The sequence below is a fragment of the Ursus americanus genome, chromosome 22 (genome assembly GCF_024610735.1).
Source record: "Ursus americanus isolate L20-20 chromosome 22, mUrsAme1.1.p, whole genome shotgun sequence".
Classification (NCBI taxonomy): Eukaryota; Metazoa; Chordata; class Mammalia; order Carnivora; family Ursidae; genus Ursus; species Ursus americanus.
The window spans coordinates 40,188,227-40,203,097 of NC_142148.1; the positions used below are offsets into that span (position 1 = coordinate 40,188,227).

Here is a 14,871-nt window from a genome sequence, read left to right on the forward strand (position 1 = left end):
TTGATTTTCAGCTCAGCCAAGTGTCCTGCTTTGGTCAACGTGATGTTAGCAGGCACGGTGCAAACAGAAGCTTGAAATGTGCTTGCACAACTAGGCCTGCTTGTTTGTACCTTGGCCAAGACCATGAGAGAGCATGCCCCAGGCAACAGCTGGTCCAAGAGGATGAGAGACATGTGGAGCAGACCTGGAACCCACCCACAGCCTGGACCTGAGCCCAGCCAAGCCAGGCTCATCCAGCCAACCCCCAGCCAATCTATACATGCATGAGGGGAACTGCTGTTTTAAGCCACTGGGTTGGAGTGGATTCTATACAGCATTATTGGAGCAAAAGCTGACTGAGGGAACAGTCTGACAAAAGAAACATGAGAAAGGATTTCATAAACTACACAGATACAAACTCATCAGATAACAATCCCTTTCCTCATCAATTTCCAAAAAATGTTTTCAAAAACAGCATTTGAGTAGCTGCCTTCTTTTTTGTTTTTTTGGGTTTTTTTACTTCAGGCCGCAGGTACTGTCTTCCAATAAGAGAGGAAGACAACCCTTAAAATATCAAACGACTACAGATTTAAAACACAAATACCAGTAGAGAAATCCAAAATGGGCTTGCAAGAGCAAGAGATGGAAAAATGTAAAAAAAAAAAAAAAAAAAGAGAGAGAGATGGAAAAATGTGAAATATCATTAGCCTTTCTCATAACCTTTAATACCTAGCACACATCACATTTCCACTCTTTGCATCTTAAAAGTTATTTTAAAAACAAAAAATAAAAAAGTTTATGAATAATGGACCTGCAGGACGACTTAGCTTCAGGGCCCAGAATCACCGTCGGAGGAAAAGCGGAACAAAGCAGCTGACGGGTTCATCATGGCGGCTCTCAGGACGGATCCCTCTGCGGAGCGGTTACGAAACCGCGCCTCCAGGGACCAGGAGTGCACAGCAGAAGGCCGAGGCTGAGTCTTCCATGTACTGGCACTGCCGCCTGTGCTGACTAGCATTACACGCAGTGATTTTCAGAGCTAACTATTCGGTTTCTCTCTTTCGTAAATGGAACAGATTTCCACCCTCTCTCTGCAAATTTGCTGAGGAAAGTGCACATTGTGCCATGAAAGGTCAAACGACGTGGGCCTCAGAGGCAGGGACGGCGGCACTGCTTCTGAGAGATGATGCTGCTGCAGGATGAAAACTACCCACGTCTTGGGGGGTGTTTCACTCCACACCTGACTACCCCGAAATGCGAGTGAGTTCCTGGCTCCGTTTCCTGCACAAAAATCTCTCCCACAGGAAACGCTGAGGAAGTACCTCAAGATAATACGACCCTATGACCAGAACCAGGAGGGGAGAAAAGAATGTCTGGACTCAGAAACCCTCACTCAGGGCAGTGCTTTCTGTAACCGGAAGTATCATCTCTCAGACCATCACAACCCACCCACCTCACGAGACACAGTCTCTTCCAGCCCCAGAGCGGGCCAAGCCACCTAAATGGCACGTGGAGATCTGAACACAATATGCTGCGGATCCCTCTCAGGGGTGAGACACAGAACTAACTGGCTAAGCCAGGCCCTTCAAGAGCTTGCCCCCGTGACACAGTTAAGTGGGTGCCCTGTTTTCAGGTACAGGGGATCCAAGTTAGGCCTCTGCCCAGATGTGCAGCTAAACTTCATCTATCCAGCCTTGCCAATGGTAGAGGAGACTTCGCTCCTTTGGGAAGCTTTGCCCGAACCGGCCCAAAAACAAACCCAGGATTCTGTTGTCTCTGAATCACTTTCTCTCGTAGGTGAAGTCAGACACTATCAAAGCTTATATTCAGGTCTGAACCTCAAACCTGGCATGGCTGACCCTCAACAGATGACTCAGGTTTCCTGCCAACCCAGCAAAAGCTGGGAACATGAAGAAAGACGTATTTTGAAGCATTTTGAGGATGAAAACTAGAGGCCACTGGTGACACCTTTCAGGAGGAGCCTCGCCAAACTGGCAGACCATCTCTATCTAGCCCTTGAGACACATAGATCAAAACTCCAATAGGAAATTACTAGATCAGAAATTTCTGAAATCTAGCCATGTTAATGCATGCATATTCTACAATATTGCCAAGGAGCGTATTTTTTTTTTCTCACCTAACATATCGCTTTTACATTGGGTTTAACAAAGGCAGGAAGGATGCCTTGAAAATTAAGGATGCCCTTGAATATTAAGGTGAGTTTAATATGTGCTGAGTCAAAAACGGAAAAACAGCAACAAGGGGAAACAGCATCCCCTCTACATGTTAAAACACACAGAGCTTTAATGTCTCATAGCTACATTTTCACTTCGAAATCAAACCAGAACCCCAATCCCCGAAGTCACTGATCTTACCTTAAGCAAAGCACATAATAGCCATATTTGAGAAAGAAAGAAAAAAACTTTTACCTATTTAAGCCAAGATAGTACGATTAAGGCACATTATTACAGTCCTTACTTTCAAAATATTTTGGGTTTCATTCCACTTATTTGTCCATTCCTTCGTCAATTCTTGAACCTAAAAGGAAAAACACACATGTGTGATTGCTCCATAAGAAAATTACTGTGATTTTCTTGTAAAAAGTTTCCGAACTCTTAGAGCTTATGGAAGGAGGTACAATATATTTTTTAATTAGACAGCAATTTCAATCCCTGAAAGAACCATCACCAAAGATAAATCAAACAAGCTGATCTCATCCTGCAACCTACATTAAGGCAAAGGAAAGAACAGGAAAAAAATTTGTCAAGTTGCCTAGAGTTTTACAACATTCCTTTTCATGGTATACTTAAATAAAAGCTGCTTCCTTGGCTATTAACCAAAAATGACAAGTTTAAGGATGACAATGTCCCATTAAATGGGTTACTTTTTCCCGATTATACTTTAGGTTCTAAAAAAACAGTGATTTATTTTTTTTCTAATTAGATGTGGTGAGTAAATCACCTTGGATGCTGCAGTTTTCTTTAAGAGATAATCTGCTTTTTTAGCTAATTAATAGGGTTTATAAATCTCGTTCTATCTTTTTTTTTAAGGTAGCTCTTTAATTAACTCTTTTAGTAAAAGCAAAAATCTTTTGATAAAAATCAGCTTCTTTCCAGTCTGCTATAACTCAGGGGAGAAAACATCCCCAATTGTTGAACACAGCACAGTTGGAAATTGCTTCTCGAATTTAATGAAAATATTCTGCTGGTTCCATAAAACTTTTCAAATGGTCCTAGTAAGTAATTCTAGTAAGTAATTCAGTGATATAGTACCTAACTGAGGGTAGAAAAAAAAGAATGTGTCCTGTAAAAAGGAATATCCCTGAAGCTAAAACAGAGTGGGGGGCGGGGGGGGATGATGTGATTGGACAGAGGACACTCTGTCCTTTCAAAGCCTTACTCCTCCTCTAATTTAGCACTCTGCCACCTTCACACTCCCATCCCATCAGAACCCACCGAGAAGTTAGCTTACTTAACTGGGCCAACGTGCACACTAGGATACACCTGCCTGCACGCTCTTCCAAGAGGAAGACACTTCGCACACGCCACTGAGTACGGTAACTGAAAGGGCATTCATGTCAGAAACCTTCCTGACAGAAAGCCTTTGTGACTGACAAGAAGTAGAGAAACCGGAGCGACGGTTTACCCAAGAGGAAAACCAAAGCATACCTAACCCACCTATATCCAATCGTTCAGTGGTCATTCATTTTACTCCATTTACCCCAAATAGGGCTGGACTAAGTTAAAATCACATCTCCTCATTTTTACTAGTTAGTAAAGTCAGAATCCATCATCTTCTTGGTTAAAAAGAAATAAAAGACACAGGACTAACACGCTCTAGCTTTGCTTTTCACGTGTTTTTAATGGTTTGTGAAGACTGTTGTTGCTGCCTGGGACTGTGCGTATGCTCCGGTCTTTCACCCCGAGTGATGCCAACCTCAGTCTCTGATGATAGCAATTAAAGCCACATGGCTATCAGGGTTCATTTTGGAGAAGCTTTCAGAGAGACAATAGTCTTATGCCTTCTCTCCCTATAGGAGAAGAAAAGATTGGTGTATGGAATTTACCAGTTTATGATAATAATCAGTTAACGGATTCTCACTGGCAATTTATCTGAGAAACACAGGATTCAACAGTAAATGCTTCTGCATTTCACCAACAGGTATGTTCTCCCTGAAGAAACGACAAGCCAATCAATCCTTTTCCAATTCAATCAAATAATTCTAGCTTTAAACAAATTGTTAAGTATGCCTTGAGTTGATTTTACTATTGAATTTAAAGCAAATGATCTTCATTTATAAAATAGACAAACGTGGGATACCACCCCTAACAAATGATCAGGTGATAAGATTTACAGACAAGCAGGGGCGCCTGGGTGGCACAGCGGTTGAGCGTCTGCCTTCGGCTCAGGGCGTGATCCCGGCGTTCTGGGATCAAGCCCCACATCAGGCTCCTCCACTGGGAGCCTGCTTCTTCCTCTCCCACCCCCCCTGCTTGTGTTCCCTCTCTCGCTGGCTGTCTCTCTCTCTGTCGAATGAATAAATAAATAAATAAATCTTAAAAAAAAAAAAAAGATTTACAGACAAGCAGATAGCAAACAATTGTAAAAGGTCAACAAAAAAATAGATGAAAACTTACAAATTGTTATGAACGAGATAGGTAGTCATTTCTGTCACAGCATGTGTAACGCATTTAAATTAAAATGTTTATTAGTTTCTATTAACTTGCTAGGTATTCCTGAAAACGATTATTAAGAAACAATTTAAGACTATATCCAGACATTTCAGAGCACTCGAAATTAGAATTTGAGTACTAAAATATAAAATTTCATGAGACAAATAGGGATTAAGAATCTAATGTTTTTACTAATGCTATTATCAGCAAATTCATCAGCAGAATTATCTAGGGACTTGTCAACAAGTTCCTAACTACAACCCAATTTATATTTTCAATATTGTGTATTCTTGAAAAGCTTACCAACAGAATCCAATTTTCTTTCTCAATCTGTTTTAACCATTCGGCACACTGAACAAAATCCAATCCCAAAAATGTTCTCAATGCCTATTTTGCTTTCCACAGAGGAGTATTTAAAAAAAAAAAAAAAAAAAGAGTGTAGAACCAGGTCAGCCATGAGACGTCGGGGCCACGTCATCTCCAGAGCTGCCCTCTCTGCCAGTCACTCCCTGCCACTCGCTCTTCCTGCCTCAACTCTCACTAGCTTAAGGGAAACTATGCATCTACCTGGGATGGATTCTCCAAGGGCCGCACTTCCCACCAGAAACAAAGTAAAAGGATGACAAAAAAACTAAACAGTGGTCATGCTTCAGCTATGGTGAAGCTGTGGGGACCACTGCTGTCTCATGAATGCTGAATGTGGCCTCCCTTGACCCAGGGCTCCCGTCTGCCCCGAAGGACCCAGTGGCCTCGCTGCTTCATCAGCACGGCCTGCATGTAAATTTCAATTGCAGTTAACTATCATGTACCAGACATTTAGTAAGTCACAAAGAACGTGATAAGACACATAAAAAGTCAACTATTGTGCTACCTTATTTTCAATATTTTATTTATTTGAGAGAGAGAGAGCACACAAGCGGGGGTCCGGGCAGAAGGAGAAAGAGACTCCCTGCTGAGCACAGAGCTGGACAGGACAGTGGGGCTCCAGCTCAATCCCAGGTGCCTGAGACATGACCTGAGCTGAAGTGAGATGCTTAACTGACTGAGCCACAGGAGCCCCAACTGTGCTTCTTTAAAAATGGGGTGGGGCAGAGGAAGGGTTAAGTGAAATGAAGAAAGAAAATGAGTTTCGAGCAGCAAGTACCAAAAAGCATGCAATTAAAACAAAAGCAAAAGTTAGGATTTAAAAAAATAACAAGTCGAGGTATCACTTACTCTTGCTTCATTCTGCTGAAGTTTTTCCTCCATACTTAAGGCTGTGGGGGAGTCTAGGAGGGCAATCTACAATTTAAGCCATAAAAGAGAATAGCAATTAGTAAACAGCAATTATCTACAGGAAGGATTTGTCCATAATTGATAAATTATCAAAAATCAACACATAAACTATTAAGCAGAGGTAAAACATATTGTCCCACACTCGCCAAAAAGTATCAGTCATCACTAAGTCTTTAATCAATATTTCATATCTCATATCATATCTCATAACATTCAAAACCAAGGCATCCTAGCAAACCTACATTTGCAATACAAATCAGTAAAGCGAAGGAAAAAGACAAACATGTAACATACTGACATTTTGCCAAAATCAAACACAACCTAAATCCCTAGATCTGAAAGGATTCATCTGTTTTGAATATGCACGATGTAAAAATTCAAGAAGAAGCATAAGTCTTGCTCAACCACAGGCTCCTGAGATTTACACATGTTGATACATGCAAATGAAATTCATTTATTTTCACTGCTGGATTATACTCCACATATGGTACGGCTACACCACAATCTACATACCCATTTCTTTATCCATGTTGCAAAGGTGTAAATATTGACATGAGAATGATAAACACCAAAATCAGGTTAGAAACGGGACAAGGTAGACAGAGACAGGTGAAGCAAAGGGAGCCAGGTGAGGCACATGGGGGCTCTGTGTTTGGAACTCATAATCTGAAAGGCAGGGACCTAGTACCCCCTAGGATGTCATCAGAAATAAAAGAAAGGAGTCACAGAAAAGGTACAGATGAGAGCATATAGTCAATGATACTGTAATAGCATTGTATGGTGACAGATGGTAGCTACACTTGTGGTGAGCACAGCACGTAAAGAAGTTGAATCACTATTGTACACCTGAAACTAACGTTAACACTGTGTGTCAACCAGACTCAAATAAAAAGAGAGAGGGTCTTCCTCCCTCCCCATCCCACGGGCAACCAGTCTTACCCAATATGTTATGTAAACCTGCAGTTTTTCTGGTCATATGCAAGCATATTTTTGTTGTCTTTTAAACAAATAGCATGAATACTATTCTGAATAGTGCCATTTTCACTCAACAATGTATCCTGGAGAAAATTCAGTACAAATAAATCCACTTCATTCTTTTTTAACAATTCCAATGCACTGTATGGTATTCCACTATATGGATATTCCATAATTTATGTTAGTACTTTCCTCTTAATGGAAATGAAGGTTTTTTTCTAATCTCCTGTTTTATCAGCGATGCTAGAAATGACTATTCTATACCAGTTTCCTACCATATACATAGCTGTATTGATAAATTCCTTGGAGGGAATTTATGAGTCATTTATATGTATCGTTTTCTTTTTAATTGCCAAGTTGTCCTCCTCAGAGACTGTAGCATTTTTTTATTATTATTTACTTTCCAATTTCTGTTCAAATGAATGCAAGAGCCACAAGGTGATCGTCGTAGGCTCAGTTCAACATTCAGGCTAACAAGACTACCAGGGGTCACAGTCGGCCTCTGTCTACTCAGCAGATAGCAGAGCTAACGACAGAACAGCAAGGTCCTCGTGAAGTCTCTGCAACAGTCCTCACAGCTGTCAGGAGCTATTGTCTTCGGCCCTCTTGAAGGGCTGAGATTCAAACCCGCATGTGGGGTGCTCACCTTGGCTTAGAAGCCCCCGACCTCACAGGAGGCAACATCTCTTGTAAAGGCATACCCTCCAAGGTCCACAAGAGACACACCCAGCTACAAGAGTACTGCACTCAGCGAAACCCAAAGCTAGTGTAGTTAGAAGAAACATGTTCAGGATTAAATAATACTCAGATGAAGTTCGTGTGTTAAAGCAATTACACTACAACAAAACTGCAGCAGTATCAACTCCACTTACAACATTTACAAGCACCTGCTGCCTCCCGCCCTTGCCAACACACTCTGCAAACAAGCATTGTGATCTGTGCCCATCTGATAGGTTTTCTAAGAATTCTGGGGTATAATTTACATGCAGCAAAATACACAGCTTAATGACTACTTGTCGATGTCCCCAATTTCGTATATATATTCATTTCACTATTCTTAGTATTTGCATTTACTGTATTTCAAGGGACACTGAGCATATTTTCATAGATTAGGAATCATCTGCAACTTTTTTCTGTGAACTGTGCTCATATTCTTTGTTCACTTCTATCAGCTCGTGATCTTTCATCTTTTTTTTAATATTTTATTTGAGAAAGAAAGAATGAGCAAGCACAAACTGGGGGGAAGAGCAGAGGGAGAAGCAGGCTTCCTGCTGAGCAAGGAGCCTGATGCGGGGCTCGATCCCAGGACCCCGGGATCATGACCTGAGCCGAAGGCAGACGCTTAACTGACTGAGCCACCCAGATGCCCCTATCTTATCCTTGTAATAAAAGCTCTTTCCATAATAAAAAAAAAAAGTGCACAAGTTGGCAATCTTCTTTTCCTGGTTTGTACTGATTAGAGCAAATTTTCATGGTGTCATGTAAATATACTATGTTCTTCCTTACCTTGGTCTATGTGAGATCTCATGAAATGAGACAGAGTTATGGTTCCCTGTGGCAAATCTGTTTGGCTCTGTCTCCTGCTATTTCCTATAGTGTCATTGATCTGTTTTCATTTTTTTCCTTTATTAAAGTTGACATCGTGTATGATTTTAATTATGAATTGCACTCTTTGCTGTAATAAAGTGTTTTTAGGTATACATAATACACATAAAATGTAAAAACAACATAGTGCTGTTTTCATACTTCCTTCTTTCCCCTTTGAATTACCTACTGGGCCTGTGCTCGGTCTTACAAACATCATGTAACAGTTTTACTCTGTGACCCTCTTGGAGATGTGTCTATCTTAAAAGTTTACACGTGATGGCATTTCTATTATCTAGCTACCGTTTAAAGTTTCTCTGTGACTCCAGCTACACAAACGAGAAATTATTCTACTTCCATCTTCTCCTCTTGTCTTTCTTTGCCTCCTGACTTTTCTGGCTTACTTCATTTCTATATTGTTTAATTTTCTCATCTCCGAATACATTCAAGAGAAAAAGAGTTCACAGACATTCTCGCTGCCAGATTCAAAGCAGAAGTCTGAAAACATGCTTTAAATATAACAAAAAAGAACACTTAAAAAGACAAGCGATCAAAATGCCCGACTTCATTAACCATCTGAGACGTGCACACTAAAATCCTTCTATGACACAACTCTGCATCCATCCAATGGCTACAATGAGAAATGGACCATCCCATTTGTGTTACTGGACACCCACAGCGGCTAGAGCTGGCACTTTCAGACACTGATGCTGGACTCTCACCTGGTAGAGGCTCTTTAAAAAACTGTCTGGCAGTATTTGCTAAAACTGAACTCATGTACACCTTCTGACCCACCAGCTCCACCCCTAGGTATAACCCTAGCAGAAATGCATCGGACAGTCACTAAAAGACGTGGAGAAGAGAGTCAACAGCAGCACTAATGGCCCCAGAAAGGACTCCCCAAATGCCCATCAAAATTAGAATGGATAAATGAGCTGTGTACTCACATACATACGTGTATGACGGAACTCAATATGGCAGTGAGAACGATCTACAACTACGTGCAACGACGTGCCTCAATCTCACAAACACAACATTGAATGAAAGAAATGAGATCAAAAGAGGATATACTGCATGATTCCATTTCTATAAAGAACAAAAATGGGCGACAGTAAAGCCTAATCTATGCCCTCAGAAGTCAGGGTAATGGTTACTCTTGAAGGAAACGGCAGGTAGCACCTGGAAAAGGGACATCAAGGGGGTCTTCCAGGGTGCTAGTAAGTTCTGTTCTTTCATGTGGGTGCAGGTTACATGGATGGATTCGGCTTGAGAAAATTCACTGACCTGGATCCTTATAATATATAATTTTCCCGTACATACACAATTCTTCAATAAAGAGTTCAAACATATGCATGTATATACAAACTACTACATAATATCTGTGTATCTCTATGTAGTAGAAGCAAATACATGTTCAATTCTTGTGCTTTATTTACGTTGTGCTTTTGAAACTGGTGCACGTGGTATTCTGCATCGGCAAATATGTAAACTTGTTAAAAGGAGGAGTTGATTTTTACTTAGCTGTCCTTAAACAAATAATGGAACTTGGATTTGAATAACATTCTCAATGAACCACGGCAGCATTTGGAATATTGTAGGAATAGAGCAATGTCATCAGAAAAAATTATACAGAGATTTTTAATAGGCACTTAAGAACACCTGCTTATTTTATTAAGCATCACAAATTTAATTAATTTAGGATAAGCCTGTATCGTCTCACAACAATTTATAGTTTCATAGTGTGATAAATTATTTTAAATTGGGATTCCTGTTTTTATTATAATGCATTAAGTTTAACGAAGAATTTTATCTTCAATGCACTCTAAAATAGACTTAACTATCTTTTCCATCTTCACCCTCAAAGCTACGGCAACAAAAATACTCCTTTAATTACAGCGCGGCCTTTGGTCATGAAAGAAGATAAAAGGCAACTGGCATACACAATACCTCTGAAGACATTCCTTAGACAGAATATGCAAAAGTTTTAATAAATTAAAGTTTCCTGTCCATATGATAAGGCTCCCTACAAGGATTTCCTCAGTTTAATTTAAAAAGGCTGATTTTTTTTTCCTTCATTCCCGTAACTTAGCAAATCATTAAGTACAAGTTGCACCAAGAATTTTCCAAATACTTTCCTTCACATATAATAGTTTGGGTGATCCTAACAAATCACCCTTGAATGTTCACCTCAGATAAGTAACATTTTAACAACACTGAAAAAAAAGATCCCAATAACATGGTGGACAAATTAAAATGACTCTCATGACTCAGGTCATAAGTTAGGGGGGCCTGGCAACATCACATACAGCTGGACCATTCATTCGGGCAGCCTCCTTTCACACACAGGAAAGGTCCACATCAAAACGTAAAATAGACACGGAGATATTTCTAAGGGCATGAACAATTCCGATTCGACTGTCGTCTGCCACCTTACGGGAAAGAACTGTCAGGTGTATTTCAGGACACAGGAAACTCAGTGAGGTTTTCATCCTGCTGATAGTTTCAGGGGCCAAACCACTTATAGTATGTCAAGGGCTTCCAGGGCCATATATTCTTAGATGAAAAGCTGCTCTAACTATGGACTATGAGAAACAAACTGAGGGCCTCGGAGGGGAGGGGGGGGGGAATGGGATAGACCGGTGATGGGTAGTAAGGAGGGCACGTATTGCAAGGTGCACTGGGTGTTATACGCAACTAATGAATCATCGAGCCTTACATCAGAAACCGGGGATGTACTGTACGGTGACTAACATAATATAATAAAAAATCATTAAAAAAAAAAAAAAAGAAAGAAAAGCTGCTCTAGATGGAGCACTCTGCATTTAAAGAAGAGCATTTTTTTTTTTTAATAATACACTTTAGACGTCCATTTACGGCTTAAGAAAATGGGAAGAAACGGATCTTTGTTTCTAACTTGAATCTAAGTTGAATATTTTAAAAAGCTATCCCTGATTTTCTTTCAAGGGTGGTCTTTCTTCACAACAGCATTAACACCTATCAGAACCTAATTCGCGCTACTCATCTCAAAACGTCACTAACTCTGTGTGTACGCTATGTAGAGGGTTCACTGTGAAAAAAACGAAAGGACAAAGCCCCTTCACTAGAATCCCAAAAGATCCTGAAGTGAGGCCGTTCCGACAATCAAGCAAGGCCTCAGGGACATCAGTTCAGCTGGCCACAGGCTTGTCATACATGTCACGGTATCACCATAACCACCTCTGTGATGGGCAATACAAAATAGACTCAGATAGGTCTTCAAACAAGTCTTTCATTCTGTTAAAATACATTTTCAAGTCATAAAATGCATGGGTAGAATTTTAAATATTACTCCAAGCACCTCAATTTCCTTCCACTAATGGAGATTATTCTGCTAATCCTATTGCATGCTAAATTTCAACCCATAATTGATAACTATTAGATAGTTAATCATTTCGGGTTTAGTGGATAAAATCTTCCACACGGAGCACACAAGGAATGCAAAGGCCAATGGGAGGGTAATGTAAAGGAGAGACTGGCTAACTCATTCAAAGCTTTACTTAGCACTTATTTACTCAAATCAATACAACGAGTGAGATAATTGTCTCATTAAGATCTAGAAATAGATGTCATTACTCAAAGAAAATTATCCATAAATCTCAGAAAAACCCAACCTGATTCCCTTGAGCGAGCAGCGTTTTCAGTCTGGCTATTTCAGCACGCAGCTCACGGATGAGTTTGACGTTGGCGTCCTCATTAATAGTAGGCTTGTTGATGATGTTTTTGGCTCTATTTGCATAGCGAAGAGTACTTAGGGTTTCTCCGTAATTGACATCAGCAGGTGAAATGGCTGTGAAGAATGAATTCAAAAAATAATTTATCCAGCACTCCGTGTTTCATTTAACACAAAGTTGGTTCGTAATTTAAAAGTCAGATTAACCCCAGGTCATTGGATAGACTAAATATTCATTGCCACAGTAATGAATATTAAAAATTATCTAAGATTTATAGGAAAGGTGCTCACTATACCAAATTAAATGTCATTTTGCTCCTCTTAAGTCTAGAATCAGCTAGCTAGCTAACCAACTCTAAAATGAGATATGAGATATGAGATACTCCACCATACTTTAAGGAGTTTCTCTGTTCAGGATACACCAAGAAGATGATTTCAAGATTATCTGTACTTCTCAGTATTACACAGAATTTAAAATACTTTTAAAAGTTTTGGCAAAGCCTACCTAAAAATCCACAGCACGAGTCAGTAGGTCAGTGAATTCTTTTCCTCTTAAAGCTTTGATTAATCGCCCCACCCCCACCCCCGAGCCCACCACCACAGCCTGTAGGGCTCAGGGAACCAGACAGTTGCATCTTGGGTGTACACCTCAAGATAGATCCCTTTTCTCCAGCGTTAATGTAAGGCCTGGGGAGCGGGGGCGATGCAAACACAGGGAGGGAAGGGGAGAAAGGTCAAGAGAAAGTGGGGTTAAAAGTTTCTGAGTTTCCCCAAGTGACTGGCTCCCCTTTGCACATTTTTCTTTCTCTGCTACACTTCTTCCAGTTAGTGAAAATGCCACAGCACCACATAGAACTGCTATCATTATTTATGTGCATTGCTGTTTTTCCTCTCAATTCTTCATTGTAGATTCCACATGTACTGCTTTAGAATAGAAAAACAAAGCTTGGATTGTTTTCACTTGATGTTCCTGTAATGATTTTCTCCTGTGAGTTCCTGGAGTGAAAAGTTTCTTTCCTGTACTTTGAGCAAAGAAAGGGTGAGAGTCATTCCGCACATATCCCAGCTTGCACAACACATGGCAAGTTTATCCAGCTAGGAAACGGGAAAGAGAGGTAATAACAGGATAGTGTAGATGGGATCACAGTGATTTTCAAGAAAGAAAATTATTTTTTTAAGATTAAGGAAAAAAAAGTACTATTTCCTAATGAGATGCTTAAAACTTACACAGTTACAGTTAGTTCACATAAAACACTATATGCTGAGGAAAAGAACTTGGAATTCTTACTGGCGATCATGATGGTTTTAGAGTTCCCGCCAAGGCTATCTTTCAACAACCAAGTCAAAACAGAATCCCTATAAGGCACAAAAACTTGCTTCTTCTTCACAAGAGGGTTTGCTGTGTCCTGAGATAAATCGGCTGCATGGGAGAAAAACAAAACAAAACAACCAGTGAGGTTTTTTTCTCTAATTTGGCTTCAGAAAACCTTGAGGCTATAAACTCAGTCTGTAACACAAACATTAAACATAATTGCCTCGCGCTAACACAGTACAGCAAAGAGTAAGAGGCAGCAGGGGACAAGCAGAAACCCACCTAAGGCAGAAATGACATTTCCCAGAGTCACGAGGGATTTGTTAATATTCCCCCCTTCCTTCAGTCTAACCCCAGTGGCACCGGTGGCATCCGCGCGCTCACTTCCAGCAAGATCGACTAGATGGATCTTACTCACGGTTTCACACGGCATTTCAGAGTCAAATTTTGCCTGTAGCAAAACATAAAAGCAAAATTGAAGAGGTGTAAAGAGTCCTGATGTTGTTTGTGATACAAACCCTAATTATTTTCCATTCCTCACTGTGATCTCTCAGGGTAGGGTTGTTTTTCATTTTTTGGGTTTTGTTTTGTTTTTAATCTTGTTGTTTCATTGGCCTTCTTACTGATTATAGAAAACTTCCAAATGAAACTGAATACAACAGAAGTCTACCATATGTCATTCTTAAACTTTCTGAAGAACTGTTCCATCACTCCAGTCACTTGGTGTTTCTCAACAAAGCCTGACTGAGTCTGACTGTGGAAGAACAGGACGCAAGTTGCTGAGGGCACTTACAAAGAAAACAGAAGTAAACAAATAACTAGTTTTGTTCTCATCTAGAATCTTCAGCATTGCAAGCACAAGGGCTCTCCAAAATAGGATAAATGTAGATAGCTATGTAAAAGATAATTCGACCATCATTCAATGTTAAAACTTGTTTCACAAATTATAAAAAACTAAAAACCTTAAATAATGTATTCCTTGATTCTGAATTCTACCAGAATTTTACCTTCCCAAAGACTTTTAACCTATGTTCAACAGCCTGAAGAAAAATGCCAAAAAGAAATTACCGTACTTTGATAGAAACTAGGGATGGCCACATCTTAATGTACGTTAACCAGAAAGGAGAAAATCCAATAAACTACAGTAAAACACAAAGAAAGGTCTAACAAAAGGTAAAGATGTGGAGCATTTATTGGGAGTTGTTCTGATTGACCTTTGAGAATTTTTTTTTAATTTTCTTTGCTCTGTGATCCCCCTCCTTATAAACACTATCTTTTTTTATCTGATATGTTCAACGGTTAACATAGGCCAGGACATCCCCAAACACCTAACACATGTTTAAACCCCGAGAGGAATCTCCGTA

General features: G+C 40.0%; 1 protein-coding gene across 7 annotated transcripts in view; it reads right to left on the bottom strand.

The window, feature by feature from the left end:
• The window catches only part of KIF16B (kinesin family member 16B), a 305,749-nt gene that overhangs the window by 240,386 nt on the left and 50,492 nt on the right, over positions 1-14,871 (bottom strand). For all 7 annotated transcript variants that reach the window (XM_045809379.2, XM_045809362.2, XM_045809387.2 and 4 more), the window contains exons 8-12: positions 13,790-13,958; positions 13,484-13,615; positions 12,137-12,312; positions 5,868-5,933; positions 2,458-2,517 (exon numbers count right to left, since the gene is read on the bottom strand). In XM_045809379.2, coding sequence (XP_045665335.2) covers positions 2,458-2,517; positions 5,868-5,933; positions 12,137-12,312; positions 13,484-13,615; positions 13,790-13,958 — 603 coding nt within the window. The remainder of the gene's footprint in view (positions 1-2,457; positions 2,518-5,867; positions 5,934-12,136; positions 12,313-13,483; positions 13,616-13,789; positions 13,959-14,871) is intronic.